General features: G+C 44.0%; 1 protein-coding gene across 2 annotated transcripts in view; it reads left to right on the top strand.

The window, feature by feature from the left end:
- The window catches only part of LOC120990317, a 563,944-nt gene that overhangs the window by 344,301 nt on the left and 202,179 nt on the right, over positions 1-17,464 (top strand). For both annotated transcript variants that reach the window (XM_040419049.1, XM_040419048.1), the window contains exon 10: positions 1,424-1,630. In XM_040419049.1, the coding sequence (XP_040274983.1) occupies positions 1,424-1,630 (207 nt within the window). The remainder of the gene's footprint in view (positions 1-1,423; positions 1,631-17,464) is intronic.

Below are 17,464 nucleotides of genomic sequence, written 5' to 3'. Positions count from 1 at the left end.
CTCCCACCTGTAGGGCAAGAGGCACTGGGGTTAGAAAAGTGGGTATGCCAGAGCTGATTCATATTCTGTGTTTACTGTCAAATAATCTGCAGGATATTGCAGTCCAGAACAGTGGGGGCACAATATGCATATTGTGCCCCCACCTTACCAGCCAAACCCCATACTAACAACAGCCCCTGTTGAAAGGTGACACACAGCCATTAACATTAAAGACCGACTATACAGTGTAGTCTTCATTATTAAATGAATGGCAGCTACGGGTTAATTGGCCGCATGGTTCTTCACCGCAACACAGCCGCTCCGTGTGGCCGTACCCTAAAGGCAACCTGTCATAGAAAATGCTTATTAAACAGCCAGCAGTACCTTATTGCAGCCTTTAGTATGATTATAAAGGTGTCTGGCTTTTCTGTGCAATAGGGCAAAAGTCTGTAAAAAGACTTTTATTCAACAGGCCACGCTATGTAAACGATAGTCTTGAAGTCAAGGTGGCAGCGGCTTTCTCGCCTGAAGACAAGCGTGCCCCGCCCCCTTTACCTCCCCATAGCGTTTGATTGACAGGATGCCCGATTCCTTCACTGCCTATTGCTTGAATGTAGTCTCGCGTATGCGCGGGCTCTCCTGTGCGAGTGCCTGAGCATTGAGCTTTTGAGCAATACCTCAAAGCGGAATGGAACAGTGCGCAGGCGCCGGTATTGCAGGGACACAGAGCACACGCGAGACTACATTCAAGCGTCCAGTAGTGAAGGAAATCCTATCAATCAAATGCTATGGGGAGGCAAAGGGGGCGGGGCGCGATTGACTTCAGGCGAGAAAGCCGCTGCCCCCTTGACTTCAAGACTATCATTTACATAGCGTGGCCAGTTTAATAAAAGTATTTTTTTAGACTTTTGCCGAAATGCACAGAAAAGACACAGACATATTTATAATCATGCTACAGGCTGCAATAAGGTACTGCTGACGGTTTAATATGCATTTTCTAGGTGACAGGTTCCCTTTACGGTAGAGTGGCCTGGGTATACCTGATTTATAGCAATTCGTGACAAATTATTTCATAACAAATTTCTTGGCTAATTTCGGAGAAGCTGCCGAATCAAGTTTTTCAAAACTTTGCTAATTTTTAATGCTGGCTATAGGAAGGAGTCATGCAGTGGTACAGGAATATACCCACAATACTGACCAGTGCTGCCAAACAGGGTCCATGTCCATAGCTTTATAGTGTGCTCTGAGGAACTCCATTTACAGTACTACATTGCTGACATTAGACTGTATCAACACGTGCCTTGTTTTGTACTGTTAATACAGCAATATTTATTGTATGTTTTGTAATTTATGATTTCCATTACACAGCGCAGAAGAGTTAGTATACTCCTGTATCTCTCCTTACATACTGATCTATAAAACAATTGTAATATTCCTATCTTAGAATACTCTGAAAGGTCTGACAATTCCTCAAGACAGTGCTGCTGATGCTAATGATACAATTTACAAAAAACGGATTGCAGCTGTAAAGGAAATTGTAGTGTATTTGCCCTGCAAAATATTATATGGTGGAAAGGAAATCCTGGAGATGCCTGGAACAGATGATTCTGATCCAATTGCTATGGATTTTATTGCTAATGCTCTAAATGAGGTAAGTGTTATTCTAAAACATATATTTTAGGATTTAAGACATGATTATTTAATGTGGAGACATTCTGGTAACCACCTCTTATTCATTATAGATTGTACTGTACATGTGTAAGATCAATCTATTCTCTTATTAAAAGGTTTTCCCTGGATGTAAAAGTAAAGTTTACCAGTACATCCACATGGCATACAAAAATCTCTTTGCCACTGATTTCAACCCATCCATCGCAGAGGATAAAATCCACAGTAAAAATCCACAGGAAGAATTGACATAATGTGAATTTAAAATCTGCACAGCATGTAAACTTATGCACACATATGTCTGCTTTGTGTAGATAATGTTTGTTAACCCCTTATCGACCATCCACTGTGATGCAGAACGTCTTTGGTGTTCTTGCAGTGAAGATCAGGTGGTTACCAGTAGGGTTGAGCAAACCCGAACTTTAGGATTTTTGGACCCCGGACCCGAACCCCAACCCGAACATTTCAGTAAAAGTTTGGGTTCGGTGTTCGGCGATTTAATGGCGCTTTTTGAAAGGCTGCAGAGCAGCAAAATCAACAAGCGTTTAACTCTGTGCCATTAGAAGCCATCACAGCCATGCCTACTAGTGGCATGACTGTGATTGGCTAGTGCAGCATGTGACCCAGCCTCTATATAAGCTGTAGTCACGTAGCGCTGCACATCACTCTTCTCGGATTAGTGTAGGGATAGGATGCTGCTGCTGTGAGGGAGAGAATAGAAAATAATCTTTAATCTGAAGAGTTTGTTAACTCAGCGATCTACCTAGATTTAGTTGTGTGGGTGCAGTGCAGTGCACAATCTTTTTACCCTACCCTAAGCCCTGTGACAGAGAAAAATAACTTTTATCCGTCTGGTAGTTAGGTGGGCAGCGGCAGCCATTTTATGCAAGCTCAGTGCACAAGCACAGCATAAGTGCTTTTGTGACATTCAAATCCAAGCTTGAAATACTTGAAATACTGCAATAATAATCTGGGTTTAAAAAAACACTCATTTTTGGCAATATCCTCCATCTGGTGCCTTTTCAGCATTTGTCAGTGTGCAATTTAAGCTATAAATACAGCAATAATTTTCTGGGTTTTAAAAAAAACACCCTTTTTGGGCAAAATACTTAATTTTACAGCCCTTGCTGCATCTGCCAGTGTGAGATACATGCTTTAGATACTGCTGTCATATTATGTTATAAAAAAAAACACCCATTTTGGGCAAAGTATTTAATATTGCAGTCTTTGCTGCATCTGCGATTGTTAAAAACAAGCTTGAAAATACTTCTATAATTTTCTGGGTTTTAAAAAACATCTATTTTTGGCAATAACCTCCATCTTGGGCCTCTGCCGCATTAGTCAGTGTGCAATTTAAGCTAGAAATACAGCTATAATTTTCTGGGTTTTAAAAAACACCCTTTTTGGGCAAAAATCTTAATATTGCAGCCTTTGCTGCAAATGTCATTGTGAAATACACCCTTTAGATACTGTTGTTCTATTCTGCTATTAAAAAAACACCCATTTTGGGCAAGATCCTAAATTTGAAAATTATGAAGAGAGCGTCAAATAAGGGACGTGGCCTAGGTCGTGGTGCTGCTGGTGGAGCTCCTGTTGCAGGGAGAGGACGTGGTCAATCTGTGCCAGCTATACGCACAAGTGAAACACCTTTCTCAGGTTCGAGTAGGCGACAGAACCTCCAGCGGTAATTGGTCGGGCCTAATGCGGCTCTACGAATGGTCAGAACAAGTGCAGGCGATAGTAGATTGGGTTGCTGACAGTGCCTCCAGTTCCTTTACATTGCCTCCCACCCAGTCTACTGCTGAAAGATCAGAGTTGGCACCTGCAGCCGATGTCCATCAGTCTTTCACCTCACCCCCTTGCATATCAGCCAAGCAGTCTGAGCCCCAAGTCATGCAGCAGTCTCTTCTGCTTTTTGATGACTCTGCTAGCACCAATGCCCAACCACTTATGTTTCAAGATGAGTACATGGGAGGACCATCACAGCACATCTCAGATGATGACGAAACACAGGTGCCAACTGCTGTGGCTTTCAAAAGTGTGCCGACTGACAAGGAGGGCAGGGGTAAAGACAAGGTGGAAGATGATGATGAGGTCCTCGACCCCACATGGAATCAAGGTCATGCGAGTGACCTGTGTAGTTCGGAGGAAGAGGCGGTGGTCACACAGAGCCACCAGCACAGCAGAAGAGGGAGAAGGGTGCAAAAGCGGAGCGGCCATCCCCTAGACAGTACGCCTGCTACTGCCCAACGCAGCAAGGGACCGAGCACACCAAACGCAGCTCCAATGAGTTCCCTGGCGTGGCATTTCTTCAGACAATGTGCTGATGACAAGATAAGAGTGGTTTGCATGCTGTGCAATCAAAGCCTGAAGCTCTGGGTAAATGCAGTGGCGGCTGGGCCTAAGGCGGATAGAAGTTTGGTGCATGTCCGTCCACCACTGAGGATTGCAGGGCGCTTCAGTTTGCCTCCTGTTGCTTCCTCATCCTCTACCGGCTCCTCATCAATCAGCGTAACACCTTCACCACCAACTTAAGCACAGCCAGGGGTAAATGACAGCAGGCCGTTTTAAAACGTATCTGTTTGGGGGACAAACCCCACACCGCGCAGGAGCTGTGGACGGGCCTTGAACAACAGACCAATGAGTGGTTGGTGCCAGTGAGCCTCAAGCCCGGCCTGGTGGTGTGCGATAATGGGCAAAATCTCGTAGAAGCAATGGGACTAGCCGGTTTGACGCACATCCCTTGCCTGGCGCAAGTGCTGAATTTGGTGGTGCAGAGATTCCTTAAAAATTACCCCGATATGTCAGAGCTGCTGAATAAAGTGCGGGCCGTCTGTGTGCGCTTTTGGCATTCTCACCCTGCTGCTCGCTTGTCAGCGCTGCAGCGTAACTTCGGCCTTCCCGCTGACCGCCTCATCTGTGACGTGTCCACAAGGTGGAACTCCACCTTGCACATGCTGGCCAGACTGTGCGAGCAGCAGCAGGCGATAGTGGAGTTTCAGCTGCTGCACGCACAGGTGAGTCGCTCGGCGGAACAGCACCACTTTACCACCAATGACTGGGCCTCCATGCGAGACTTTTGTTCCTTGTTGCGCTGTTTTAAATACTCCAACAACATGGCCAGTGCCGATAACGCCATTCTCAGCGTTACTATCCAACTTCTATGCCTCCTTGAAAAAACACTGCTGGCGATGATGGAAGAGGATGTGGCACAGGAGGAGGAGGAGGAGGAAGATGGATCATTTCATAGGGTTTCCAGCCAGTCATTCACAAGTGGCTCTGAGGGTGGGTTCCTGCACCCACAAACGCCAGGTACACAATTATTCAGCCAGGGCACAGTTCTGGAGGATGACGAGGTGGAGGAGGAGGAGGAGGAGGAGATGGAGGCGGAGGAACCGTGTTCACAGCAGGGTGGCACCGAAACCAGCTCATGGCCATCACTGGTGCATGGCTGGGGGGGATACAGAGGATACAGATGATACACCTCCCACAGAGGACAGCTTTTCGTTGCCTCTGGGCAGCCTGGCACACATGAGTGATTACATGCTGCAGTGTGTCCGCAACGACCGCCAATCCCCATTACAAGGACAACGTACCATCCTTAATTCCCTCACTGGAGCGTGATTGTAAGATGCGCGTGTTCAAGCGCATGCTTGTAGACGCACTGCTGGTGGCATTCCTACCTGACAGCGGGAGCACAGTAGAAGCACAAGGCGAAAGCAGAGGAGAAGTAAAAGGACGCCAATACAGCTGGGGCACCGCCAGCACCTCAGAAGGCAGGGTTAGCATGGCCGAAATGTGGAAAAGCTTTGTCAGCACGCCACAACAACCAGAACCACCAGCTGATATGGAACGTCTTAGCAGGAGGCAGCATTTCACCAACATGGTGGAGCAGTATGTGTGCACATGCCTACACGTACTGAATGACTGGTCTGCCCCCTTCAACTTCTGGGTCTCCAAATTGGGCACATGGCCTGAGCTTTCCCTTTACGCCTTGGAGGTGCTGGCCTGCCCTGCAGCCAGTGTATTGTCTGCAAGTGTGTTTAGCATGGCGGGGAAGTTATCACAGATAAGCGCAGCCGCCTGTCCACAGCCAATATGGACAAGTTCACATACATTAAAATGAACCAGGCATGGATCCCACAGGACTTGTCCATACCTTATGCAGAATAGACATGTATACTGGCCTTAACCAGCCATTGTTATACTTGTGGATATTTCACACTCTTTTGGCGTGTACCCTAAAAAATATAATAAATTTAAATAAAAAAACTGTGTTGGCTACCTTGTCCTCCTCCACCGCCGCTTCCACCTACACCGCTACGTCCACCGCCTCCTCAAACTCCTACTCCATATGGCCATCCACCTCATAAATCAAGTTTATTTTTTTTAATTTGTACATATGTTATTTTATGTAATTTCACTAATTTGTCTGTTACATTTTTGGGTGAAATTCACAATTTTTTGGGTGTGATATACTACTGCTATACCTAGTACACAGGTAAAAAAAAATCATTAATTTGTCTGTTACATTTTCGATTGAAATTCACCAATTTTTGGGTATCATATACCACTGCTATACCTAGTAGATAGGTAAAAAAAAATATACTATTTGTCTGTTACATTTTCTGGTGAAATTCACCAATTTTTTGGTGTGATATACCCCTGCTTTGCCTAGTAGACAGGTAACATTTCACTAATTTGTCTGTAACATATTCGGGTGAAATTCACCAATTTTTGGGTGTGATATACCCCTGCTCTACCTAGTAGACAGGTAGTTTTTCACTAATTTGTCTGTTGCATATTCGGGTGAAATTTACCACTTTTTGGGTGTTATATATCCCTGCTCTACCTAGTAGACAGGTAAAAACATTTCACTAATTTGTCTTACATATTCAGGTGTATTTCACCAATTTATAAGTGGGTTATATCACTGCTATACCTAGTAGACAGGTAAAAAAATTTCATTAATTTTTTTGTTACATTCTTGGGTGACATTTTACCATTTTTGCAGTGAATAAACCCCTGCTCTGCATAGGTGACAGGGACCAACATTTTTAAAAATCATCTGTTCCATTGGTGGGTGACATTAACCCATTTCTGGCGATGAAAAACCCCTGCTTTGCATAGGTGACAGGGAATTAAATGAGTAAAATTCATCTTTAATTGGCCCTTTCATCCGATCCTTCTGCTTTAATAATTTGTTCCACATTTCAGCTCGATCACATTGCAGCCATTGACTTCCCTTGGATGTGGTCTCCCTTTCTCACGCTCCCTCTCTGGCGTGGAACCCTGATTCGCCGATAACCGTGATCAACATGGTAGGCTCAGAAAAGAACATTGAAAGTTCATAGAGAAGATATTCAAATGGATCGTGGACGTCACATGGACGTGCGATCAGGCAGAAGTTATCTAGAGTCAACAAAGCGGCAGCTGGGCCTCTCCTGGCTAACGTTTCCAAATCCAAAATACCCCAGTGACATTCCCTATAATTTTTTTTATTAATCATTCAAATAACAGGGCATCTTAAGAGTCCTGTATTGTTATTTATCGTCACTACCTCCCCAAGTCGGGAGTGGGTAATTGCCGCGCGCCCCCTCCTTTCCTTCAATTCTTCCGTTTTAATAGCTTCTCCCACATTTCTGCTCGATCACAATTAAATTTCATCCATTGATCTCCCTTGGATGTTGTCTCTCTTTCTCACGCTCCCTCTCCTGCATGGAACCCTGATTCGCCGCTAACCGTGGTCAACATGGTAGGCGCAGAAAAGAACATCGAAAGTTGATAGAGCAGATATCCAATTGGATCGTGAACATCACGGGGACGTGCAACATCGTGGGGCAGTATGTGTGCACACGCCTACACAAACTGACTGATGGTTCTGCCTCCTGCAACTTCTGGGTCTCCAAATTGGGCACATGGCCTGAGCTTGCCCTTTATTCCTTGGAGGTGCGGGCCTGCCCTGCAGCTAGTGTATTGTCTGAACGTGTGTTTAGCACGACTGGAGGGGGTTATCACAGGTTATATTTCCCAATGTTTTGGGGTGTACCCTAATTTAAAAAATAAAAATAAATTTAAAACCAAAAAGCAGTGTAGGCTACCTCCTCCTCCACCGCCGCTTCCACCTACACCGCCACATCCACCGCCTCCTCAACCTCCTACTCCATATGGACCTCGTCCTCCTAGATCAAGATTATTATTTTTTATTTTTACGTATTTTATGTTATTTAAAGTCATTTCCCTATCCACATTTGTTTGCAGAGCACTTGCCATGCTCTTAACCACATTTTGATGCCATTTGCAGCCCTCTAGCCTTTTCCATGACATTTTTTACAGCCATTTTAGTGCTAAATAGTTCGTAGAAACCGAACATCCAGGTGTCCGCTCAACTCTAGTTACCAGCTCTTGAAGGGTTCTGCTCTAAAAGCCATTTATAATAAAAGGGTTTGTCCCACAAAAAAATATTCTGCCGTTTTTAAACCAGCACCTGGATCTAAATACTTTTTGTAAGAGCTATTTGATAAAATGTATCTGTATAGTGCCACCTGCTATTTGCTTTTTTCCTCTTTTTCTGTCCACCTCTCTGAGGAAGGACATGCCCCCTGAGCTACAGCATAAAGGAGACACTCCTTGAGCTGCCAGATTGATATAAATCTAGCACAGCAATTGGAGTAATGAATGGAGAGATCTCTAGATCCATGTGAGGTACAGGGCTGGGTCTTGCTTTGTTAGAGATTGTCATGTACTACATGACTAAGGACCCGGAGAGTTCGCAAACACGTCAGATGGTGTGCTACCTTTGCAGTTAGACATGATGTATTGCATTTTAACAAGTATGGAACATACATTACTTTTTATTCCATTTTTCTGGACTGCTGAATTTGCTCTTTTTTGTGAATATACTCTATGATGTCTGATTTTAATTTTTTACATTAAACAAACACTGCAGGTTCTTAGAGCAGGCTCCTGGCAGCTGTTAATACTTTGATTGCCGCAAATGATACCACAGCATGATCAAAGCGGACTCCTCCCTATGATCGGATCACTAGGTTTCTCAGTGACCTGATTGCAGATTGCTCTTCCAGACTCCAATCAGCCCTGAGGAACTACAAAGGACTCCAGGGCTGTCTGTCCAGTTATCTTGCTGTTAGGGCACATTCGTGTTGTCTGTTCATGGTGGAGTTGAATGTATTAGCATATAGGAGTTTTACTGAATCTTTTCCTATAAAACTATATATCATAGAAACATAGAATGTGTCGGCAGATAAGAACCATTTGGCCCATCTAGTCTGCCCAATATACTGAATACTATGAATGACCCTATCTTATATGAAGGATGGCCTTATGCCTATCCCATGCATGCTTAAACTCCTTCACTGTATTTGCAGCTACCACTTCTGCAGGAAGGCTATTCCATGCATCCACTACTCTCTCAGTAAAGTAATACTTCCTGATATTACTTTGAAACCTTTGCCCCTTTAATTTAAAAACGATGTCCTCTTGTAGCAGTTTTTCTTCTATTAAATATTCTCTCCTTTTTTACCTTGTTGATTCCCTTTATGTATTTAAAAGTTTCTATCATATCCCCTCTGTTTCGTCTTTCTTTCAAGCTATACATGTTAAGGTCCTTTAATCTTTCCTGGTCAGCTCAGCTCCTCAGCTCCTCCTGCTCTTTAACATGCTGCCTGTATCTTGCATTGTATTTTCATGTTGACAGGTTCCCTTTAAGTTCTTTAACAAAATAATATCAATAGCAAATAATGTCAGAATAAAACTGACATATATAGCTATGGGTAAATACAGGTGAAACTAAAAATTCATTTATTTCAGTAATGCAACTTAAAAGGTGAAACTAACACATGAGATAGACTCATTACATGCAAAGCGAGATATTTGCCTTTATTTAGTATAATTTGGATGATTATGGCTTACAGCTTATGAAACCCCAAAGTCTCAATTTTGAGGTACCCTTTGCTCAGGGGGTATGGATTAATTAGCTGACTAGAGTGTAACACTTTGAGTCTAGAATATTGAACCTTTTCACAAAATTCTAATTTTAAGCTGCATTACTGCAATTCCTTTTAATTTGCATTACTGAAATAAATGGACTTTTGCACGATATTCAAATTTTTCGAGTTGCACCTGTACATAGCTGACATTGTTAAAAAAAAGAATATTTAAAAACACACTGAGCAGTACACTGTCACCCCCAGACGGGCAAAACTGGCAAAAGGGACCATTTTTAGAATGTTTTTTAATTTAAAAAAGCATAACAAATCTGATGCAACAGTGTGTTTTTAAGTAGGCGGTTTGAGCTGATTCTGAACACCATCAACCATGCGTTTACCTATAACTATATAGGTCAGTGGCTTTCTGACATTGTTAACTATTGTTATCTTTATGATAAAGAGTACAGATGAGCAAATCAAATCCACTGAAGTAGAATTCAATCCGAGTTTCCAGATAAATTCGATTCGCTGCAAAGCCAAATTTCCTTGTGCTTTGTGGTAGCGAATCAATTTAACCTTAAGTAGTGTAAAAAACCCAAAAAAATCTTACTTACCTCCTCTATTCGCTCACGACGTGCTGGCCGCCGCCATCTTGATTGAAGATCTCAGCCGAAATCCTGTGCGTGGTGACGTATGACGTCACCACACCGGCTGGCGTGATGACGTTATCTCGGGACACGCAAGATTTGGCACCAGATCTTCAAGCAAGATGGCACCGGCCAGCCCGTCACAAGCAAATGGAGGCGATAAGTTTGATTTCTGTTAATTTTACACTCAGATGCCGTGATCATGTATGAACGTGGCATCTGAGGGGTACAATGAGGGGAGCGGCGCTATCGAAGCTCCCTGTCATTGCACCCACTACTTACTTGCAATTTTTTGTATAATTTGTCAAAGCAGCCGAATCGAATTTACCAAAACTTTGCTCATCTCTAATAAAGAGCTTGAAGGTGGGTGGGGGAGAGAGAGAGGCACCACTAACAATAATAACAATATGTGTGTCATCCGCATATAAAATACAAGACCAAGCAATGGAGACAAAGTACATGTCAAACTCGATACACACTGAATAATAACAAAGCATAGTTTTATTTCACAATTATTCAAATCAATTGAAAACACACAGCAGACCAAAGGGTCTCAAATGAAAAATATGAGACTGCAATCTGCACCAGAAATATATATATTATATGTTTTAAATATATATTTAGTTTTAGCACTTCATATTATATAAACCCTCCAGTGATATTAGATATTTATCTATAACCATCATAGAGGACCATACATAATGCATATCAATATTGACCCTACAACTAAACGCTTAAATTAGGTGTATTCCTGGTGCAGATTGCGGTGCAATGGACCTTGCAAATTCTCCCCGCTCACGGCAGGTCTAAAAAAAGTGGGTGTGGCATGGGCGGGGAAGGTGATGGGCATAGAAAATGGTCTTAATGTAAGACAGCTAGAAAGCTGTTGTCACGGAAGGTGTACAGGAAACAAGACAATGCAAAAGAATCTATGACTCACTGGATCCAAAACTAAGGAACAAAAGGGAGACCCCTGCATGAGACCTGGCACTCTCCCTGACTGCTCAGCCTATGCAAACACCCCAAAGGTGGATGGTCGCATATCCTCGTACCTCGACTATCTAACACCTGAACACCCTACAATAGTGAGGGGACACGACCACTGGCTCCCTACACTAGACACGGAGGGAGTCAGGGTCCTCTGGGATCCAGCAAACAGAAAATCACAAATAAATGTACAGCACTTATCTTGTAGAAGACTGGGAAATAGGAACAGCATGCACACACACTCCAGGAAGTTGTATAAGCCGCACACTAATGCATTATGGGGAGGAATTTAAAGGGATGCAATCAGTCCAACTACATGACAGCTGAGAGAGACTAACGAGATGAGGAACTGAAAACCAAAATAAAGAAAACTCAAGGAGGAGGTTCTGAAAGGCTTCTGTCAGAGCTTCTCAGCTGTCTGGTTGTGACAGTACCCCGCCCTCTACGAGTGGACTCCGGACACTCAGAGCCCACCTTCTCAGGATGGGACCTATGGAAAGCCCTGATGAGACGAGTGGCCTTAATGTCCGTCACTGGGACCCACATCCTCTCCTCAGGACCATAACCCTCCCAATGAACGAGGTACTGGAGAGAACCGCGGACAAGACGAGAATCCACAATCCTAGAGACCTGAAATTCAAGATTCCCATCAACCATAATCGGAGGAGGAGGCAAAGGCGAGGGTACAATGGGTTGAACATAAGGTTTCAATAAGGACTTATGAAAAACATTATGGATCTTCCAAGTCTGAGGAAGATCAAGACGGTAGGCAACAGGATTGATGACAGACAGGATCTTGTAAGGCCCAATAAACCTAGGACCCAACTTCCAGGAGGGAACCTTCAATTTGATATTCTTGGTAGACAACCACACCAGATCACCAACATTCAGGTCCGGACCAGGCACACGTCTCTTATCTGCCACACGCTTATATCTCTCACTCATGCTCTTTAAATTATCCTGAATCTTTTGCCAAATAGATGACAAAGACAAGGAGAATCTGTCCTCATCAGGTAAACCAGAAGACCCCTCTCCCGAGAAAGTCCCAAACTGCGGATGAAACCCATATGCACCAAAAAATAGTGACTTATCAGAGGACTCCTGACGACGGTTATTTAAAGCAAACTCAGCAAGGGACAAAAAAGAACACCAATCCTCCTGATTCTCCGCCACAAAACAGCGCAGATATGTCTCCAGATTCTGATTGACGTGCTCTGTCTGGCCATTCGACTGCGGGTGGAAAGCAGAAGAGAATGACAACCGAACCCCCAAGCGAGAACAGAAAGCCTTCCAGAATCTGGAAACAAACTGCGTGCCCCTATCAGAGACTATGTCTGAAGGAATATCATGCAATTTGACAATGTGATCAATAAATGCCTGCGCCAGCGTCTTAGCATTGGGCAAACCAGGAAAAGGGATGAAATGCACCATTTTGCTAAAACGGTCCACCACCACCAGAATCACAGTATTCCCCGAGGAACGATGCAGGTCCGTTATGAAGTCCATAGACAGATGTGTCCAAGGACGGGAAGGAATGGGTAAGGGAAGGAGAGGACCTGATGGCCGTGAATGAGGGACTTTGGCACGGGCGCAAGTCTCGCAGGCTGCCACAAAACCCTCAACCGACTTACGAAGCGCAGGCCACTAGAATCTCCGAGCGATGAGATCCAGTGTGGCTCTTGCCCCCGGGTGCCCAGCAAGGACCGTATCGTGGTGTTCCTTAAAAATCTTGTGTCTTAAAGCGAGAGGCACAAACAACCTCCCAGGAGGACAAAAATCAGGAGCCTCCGACTGTGCTGCCTGCACCTCTGCCTCCAATTCAGGAAAAAGAGCAGAGACCACCACACCTTCAGCCAAAATGGGACCCGGGTCTTCAAAATTCCCACCTCCCGGAAAACAACATGACAGGGCATCTGCCTTCACATTCTTAACCCCAGGGCGGAACGTGACAACAAAATTAAACCTTGAAAAGAACAAAGACCATCTGGCCTGTCTCGGGTTCAGACGCTTGGCTGACTCCAAGTAGGCCAGATTTTTATGGTCAGTAAACACGGTAATAGGGTGTCTAGCTCCCTCTAGGCAATGGCGCCATTCCTCAAAAGCCAACTTGATGGCCAACAATTCCCTATCTCCCACATTGTAATTTCTCTCTGCGGAGGAGAGTTTCTTCGAGAAAAAGGCACACGGTCGCCATTTGGCAGGAGAGGAACCCTGAGACAAGACCGCACCCACACCCACCTCAGAAGCATCAACCTCAACTATGAAGGGTAAAGAAATATCAGGTTGTACCAGGATGGGAGCAGAAGCAAAACTCTCCTTGATATTAGAAAAGGCCTTACGCGCCTCTATCGACCAGGAAGAAAAATCGACCCCCTTTCTGGTTATATCAGTGAGTGGTTTAACAACAGAGGAATAATTCAAAATAAACTTCCTGTAATAATTGGCAAAGCCCAAAAAACGCATCAGCGCCTTCTGATTCTCAGGAAGCTCCCACTCAAGCACAGCGCGGACCTTCTCGGGGTCCATGCGAAAACCAGAAGCGGAGAGAAGAAACCCCAGAAATTGCATTCCTGGAACCGCAAACACACATTTTTCCAGTTTCGCGTATAATTTATTCTCCCGCAGGATGAGCAAGACCTGACGTAAGTGTTCCTTATGAGTCTTGAAATCAGGAGAAAAAATCAAAATGTCATCCAAATACACTAATACAAATTTTCCCATTAAATGATAAAAAATGCTGTTCACGAAATGCTGAAAAACGGCTGGGGCATTCATCAAACCAAAAGGCATAACCAAATTCTCAAAATGGCCCTCAGGGGTATTGAAGGCCGTCTTCCATTCGTCTCCTTCTTTGACCCTGACCAGGTTGTATGCACCTCTTAGGTCTAATTTGGAAAAGACTTTAGCCCCAACAACATGGTTAAACAGGTCCGGGATCAGAGGAAGCGGATAAGGGTCACGAATAGTGATACTGTTCAGCTCCCTGAAATCCAGACAAGGTCTTAAAGAACCATCTTTTTTCTTAACAAAGAAAAAACCAGCGGCAACAGGTGACTTCGAGGGTCGTATGTGTCCTTTTCTCAGACTCTCAGAGATATAAGCACGCATAGCGACCCTCTCAGGTTGGGAAAGATTGTATAAATGAGATTTAGGCAGCTTGGCGCCTGGGATGAGATTAATAGGGCAATCATACTCCCTGTGCGGGGGCAAATCCTGAACTCCACTCTCAGAGAAGACATCCGAAAATTCAGAGAGGAAAGGTGGTACAGTCTTAGTAGAAACCTCAGAAACAGATGTCGTGAGGCAATTCTCTCTGCAAAAGTCACTCCAACCATTTATTTGCCTCGCTTGCCAATCAATGGTGGGGTTATGTTTAGTGAGCCAGGGTAGCCCCAACACTAGAGGAGTAGGCAAACGGCTAAGGACGAAACATGACACATCCTCAACATGAGCATCACTCACAATTAAATGGATCTTGTGAACTATGCCCTTTAATGATTTCTGAGAAAGTGGAGCGGAATCAATAGCAAAAACAGGAATATCCTTTCCCAAAGTTCATACCTGGAAACCATGAGTTATTGCAAATTGATTATCAATGAGATTGACAGCTGCTCCACTATCCACAAAAATCTCACAAAAAATGCTCTTGCTCTCTAGCGCCACCCTAGCAGGCAGGACAAAACGGGAACTACAAGCAAACGGAAAACCTTCAATTTCCGTCTCAACCCTGCTAATAGTAACAGACGGAACATTTTTAAAAGATTTTTTCCTTTTTGTTTCTTTATTACTCCCAGAAAACTGCCTGAATCTCCTGGGGGACAAACATTTGCCAAATGATTTATACCTCCACAACAAAAACAAACCCTCCCATGCGGGCTGAATCTTCTATTGTCAGAGGCAATCAACCCCAGCTGCATGGGCTCCTGCTCAGAAGGGGCTGACAGCGACTGAGACCCCTGCGCACAGAATGAGACCGCACTGTCCCGGGACTGAGTATGACAGGAAGGAGAGATCTCTCCTCTCTCTCTAAGATGCCTGTCAATACGAACGGCCTGAGACATAGCAGAGTCCAAGGAGATAGGCCTCTCATGAAAGGAAAATGCATCTTTCAATCCCTCTGAAAGACCATGGCAAAATTGACTTCGGAGTGCAGCATCATTCCAACCAGTATCAGCTGCCCATCTCCAAAATTCTGAGCAGTATATCTCTGCGGATTGTTTACCCTGGCATAACAGACGTAGTCTAGACTCAGCCAGAGCAATACGATCCGGATCATCATATATCTGACCCAGGGCTAAAAAGAATTCATCCACTGAGTGGAGGGGCCATGCCCCCTCCGGCAGCGAAAAGGCCCAGGACTGAGCGTTACCCCTGAGCAGCGATATAATGATCCCCACCCTCCGTTCACCAGAGGAATGGGGAAGAAGGCGAAAATGGAGTTTGCAAGCCTCTCTAAAACGCACAAAATTCTCACTACCCCCGGAGAACGTATCTGGGAGCGAGATCTTAGGCTCAGAACAAACTCCATGAACTCAAGCTGAACGGGTCACTTAAAACTGAGAAAAAGCCTTACGGAGATCAGCTACCTCCAATGAAAGACCCTGGAAACGTTCAGCCAAAAGTGAAACTGGATCCATGCTTGAGACGGTTTTGGCGGCTTATAATGTCATGGAAGGTGTACAGGAAACAAGACAATGCAAAAGAATCTATGACTCACTGGATCCAAAACTAAGGAACAAAAGGGAGACCCCTGCATGAGACCTGGCACTCTCCCTGACTGCTTAGCCTATGCGAACACCCCAAAGGTGGATGGTCGCATATCCTCGTACCTCGACTATCTAACACCTGAACACCCTACAATAGTGAGGGGACACGACCACCGGCTCCCTACACTAGACACAGAGGGAGTCAGGGTCCTCTGGGATCCAGCAAACAGAAAATCACAAATAAATGTACAGCACTTATCTTGTAGAAGACTGGGAAATAGGAACAGCATGCACACACACTCCAGGAAGTTGTATAAGCCGCACACTAATGCATTATGGGGAGGAATTTAAAGGGATGCAATCAGTCCAACTACATGACAGCTGAGAGAGGCTAACGAGATGAGGAACTGAAAACCAAAACAAAGAAAACTCAAGGAGGAGGTTCTGAAAGGCTTCTGTCAGAGCTTCTCAGCTGTCTGGTTGTGACAGCTGTCTTACATTTAGAAGCGGCGGTGGATGCGCCAAAGTTATGTAGAGGCCTGTGGTCCTTCATAACTTTGACGGATCCACCACCAGATATAGGGCTTATTAAGACCGGCTTCTAAAACTACGGTCTTAATAAATGTACAAACAAAGAGTGATAGTTAAAAACTATTATTGCCGAGAGAGAAATCATGCACACCCCACGGCACACCCTATGCAATAAGGAATAAATGTGGAAATAAAATATAGAAATGATGGGGGGCACTCAAGTATCTGGATATAAATGGCCTAATACGTAATAAGTGAGTATGGCAAATTTATTCAAAGTATATATACAGATTTGTATAGTTCCAAGCAATAAAAAACTTATATAGTTCCAAACTAAAAAGAACGGAGGATCCCCCAAAAAATTAAAAAAATTAAAATTAAGAATAAAAAGTAGAATAAAACCATATAAACCTCATAACATATAAATAAGAACCTAGAGGCTTAAAATGTTCACACTTGGTGTGCAGCACAGACTTGTGGCTTCTTAGATTAAAAGGTACATATAATTGGTAGTTATAATTATTATTTATTATTAAAGCGCCATTCATTCCATAGCGCTGTACATATGAGAAGAGGTATACATACATAATACAGACAATTGCACTAATCATAAACAAGACGAGTTACAAACTGGTACAGAAGGAGAGAGGGCCCTGCCCGTGAGGGCTTACAATCTACATGGTATGGGAGAAGGACAAAGTAGGTGCGGGTGAAGTTAGTTATATGGTAAGTAATCATCTGGTATAATGTCAGCTTGGTCTAGGATCCACAATCCAGTGTGTTATAAAGCAGTGGTGTCCGCTCATAAAGAAGGCAATATTAGTTATGGACAGTTTCTCTTATAATGCCTGGTTACCCAATATTAGACAGCAGGTGGTCTATGTATATAGATTAAAATACCACAGATGTCATTGATAGTCTACGTAAAAAAGAAAATAAATGAATCGCACATCCAGCTGCTATGCTATGATCTAATCCCCACTACTTTTGCAGAAAA

This window comes from Bufo bufo, chromosome 2 (genome assembly GCF_905171765.1).
Source record: "Bufo bufo chromosome 2, aBufBuf1.1, whole genome shotgun sequence".
NCBI lineage: Eukaryota > Metazoa > Chordata > Amphibia > Anura > Bufonidae > Bufo > Bufo bufo.
The sequence above is the reverse complement of the archived record's forward strand: the minus strand, read 5'-3'. Positions and strand labels throughout refer to the sequence as shown.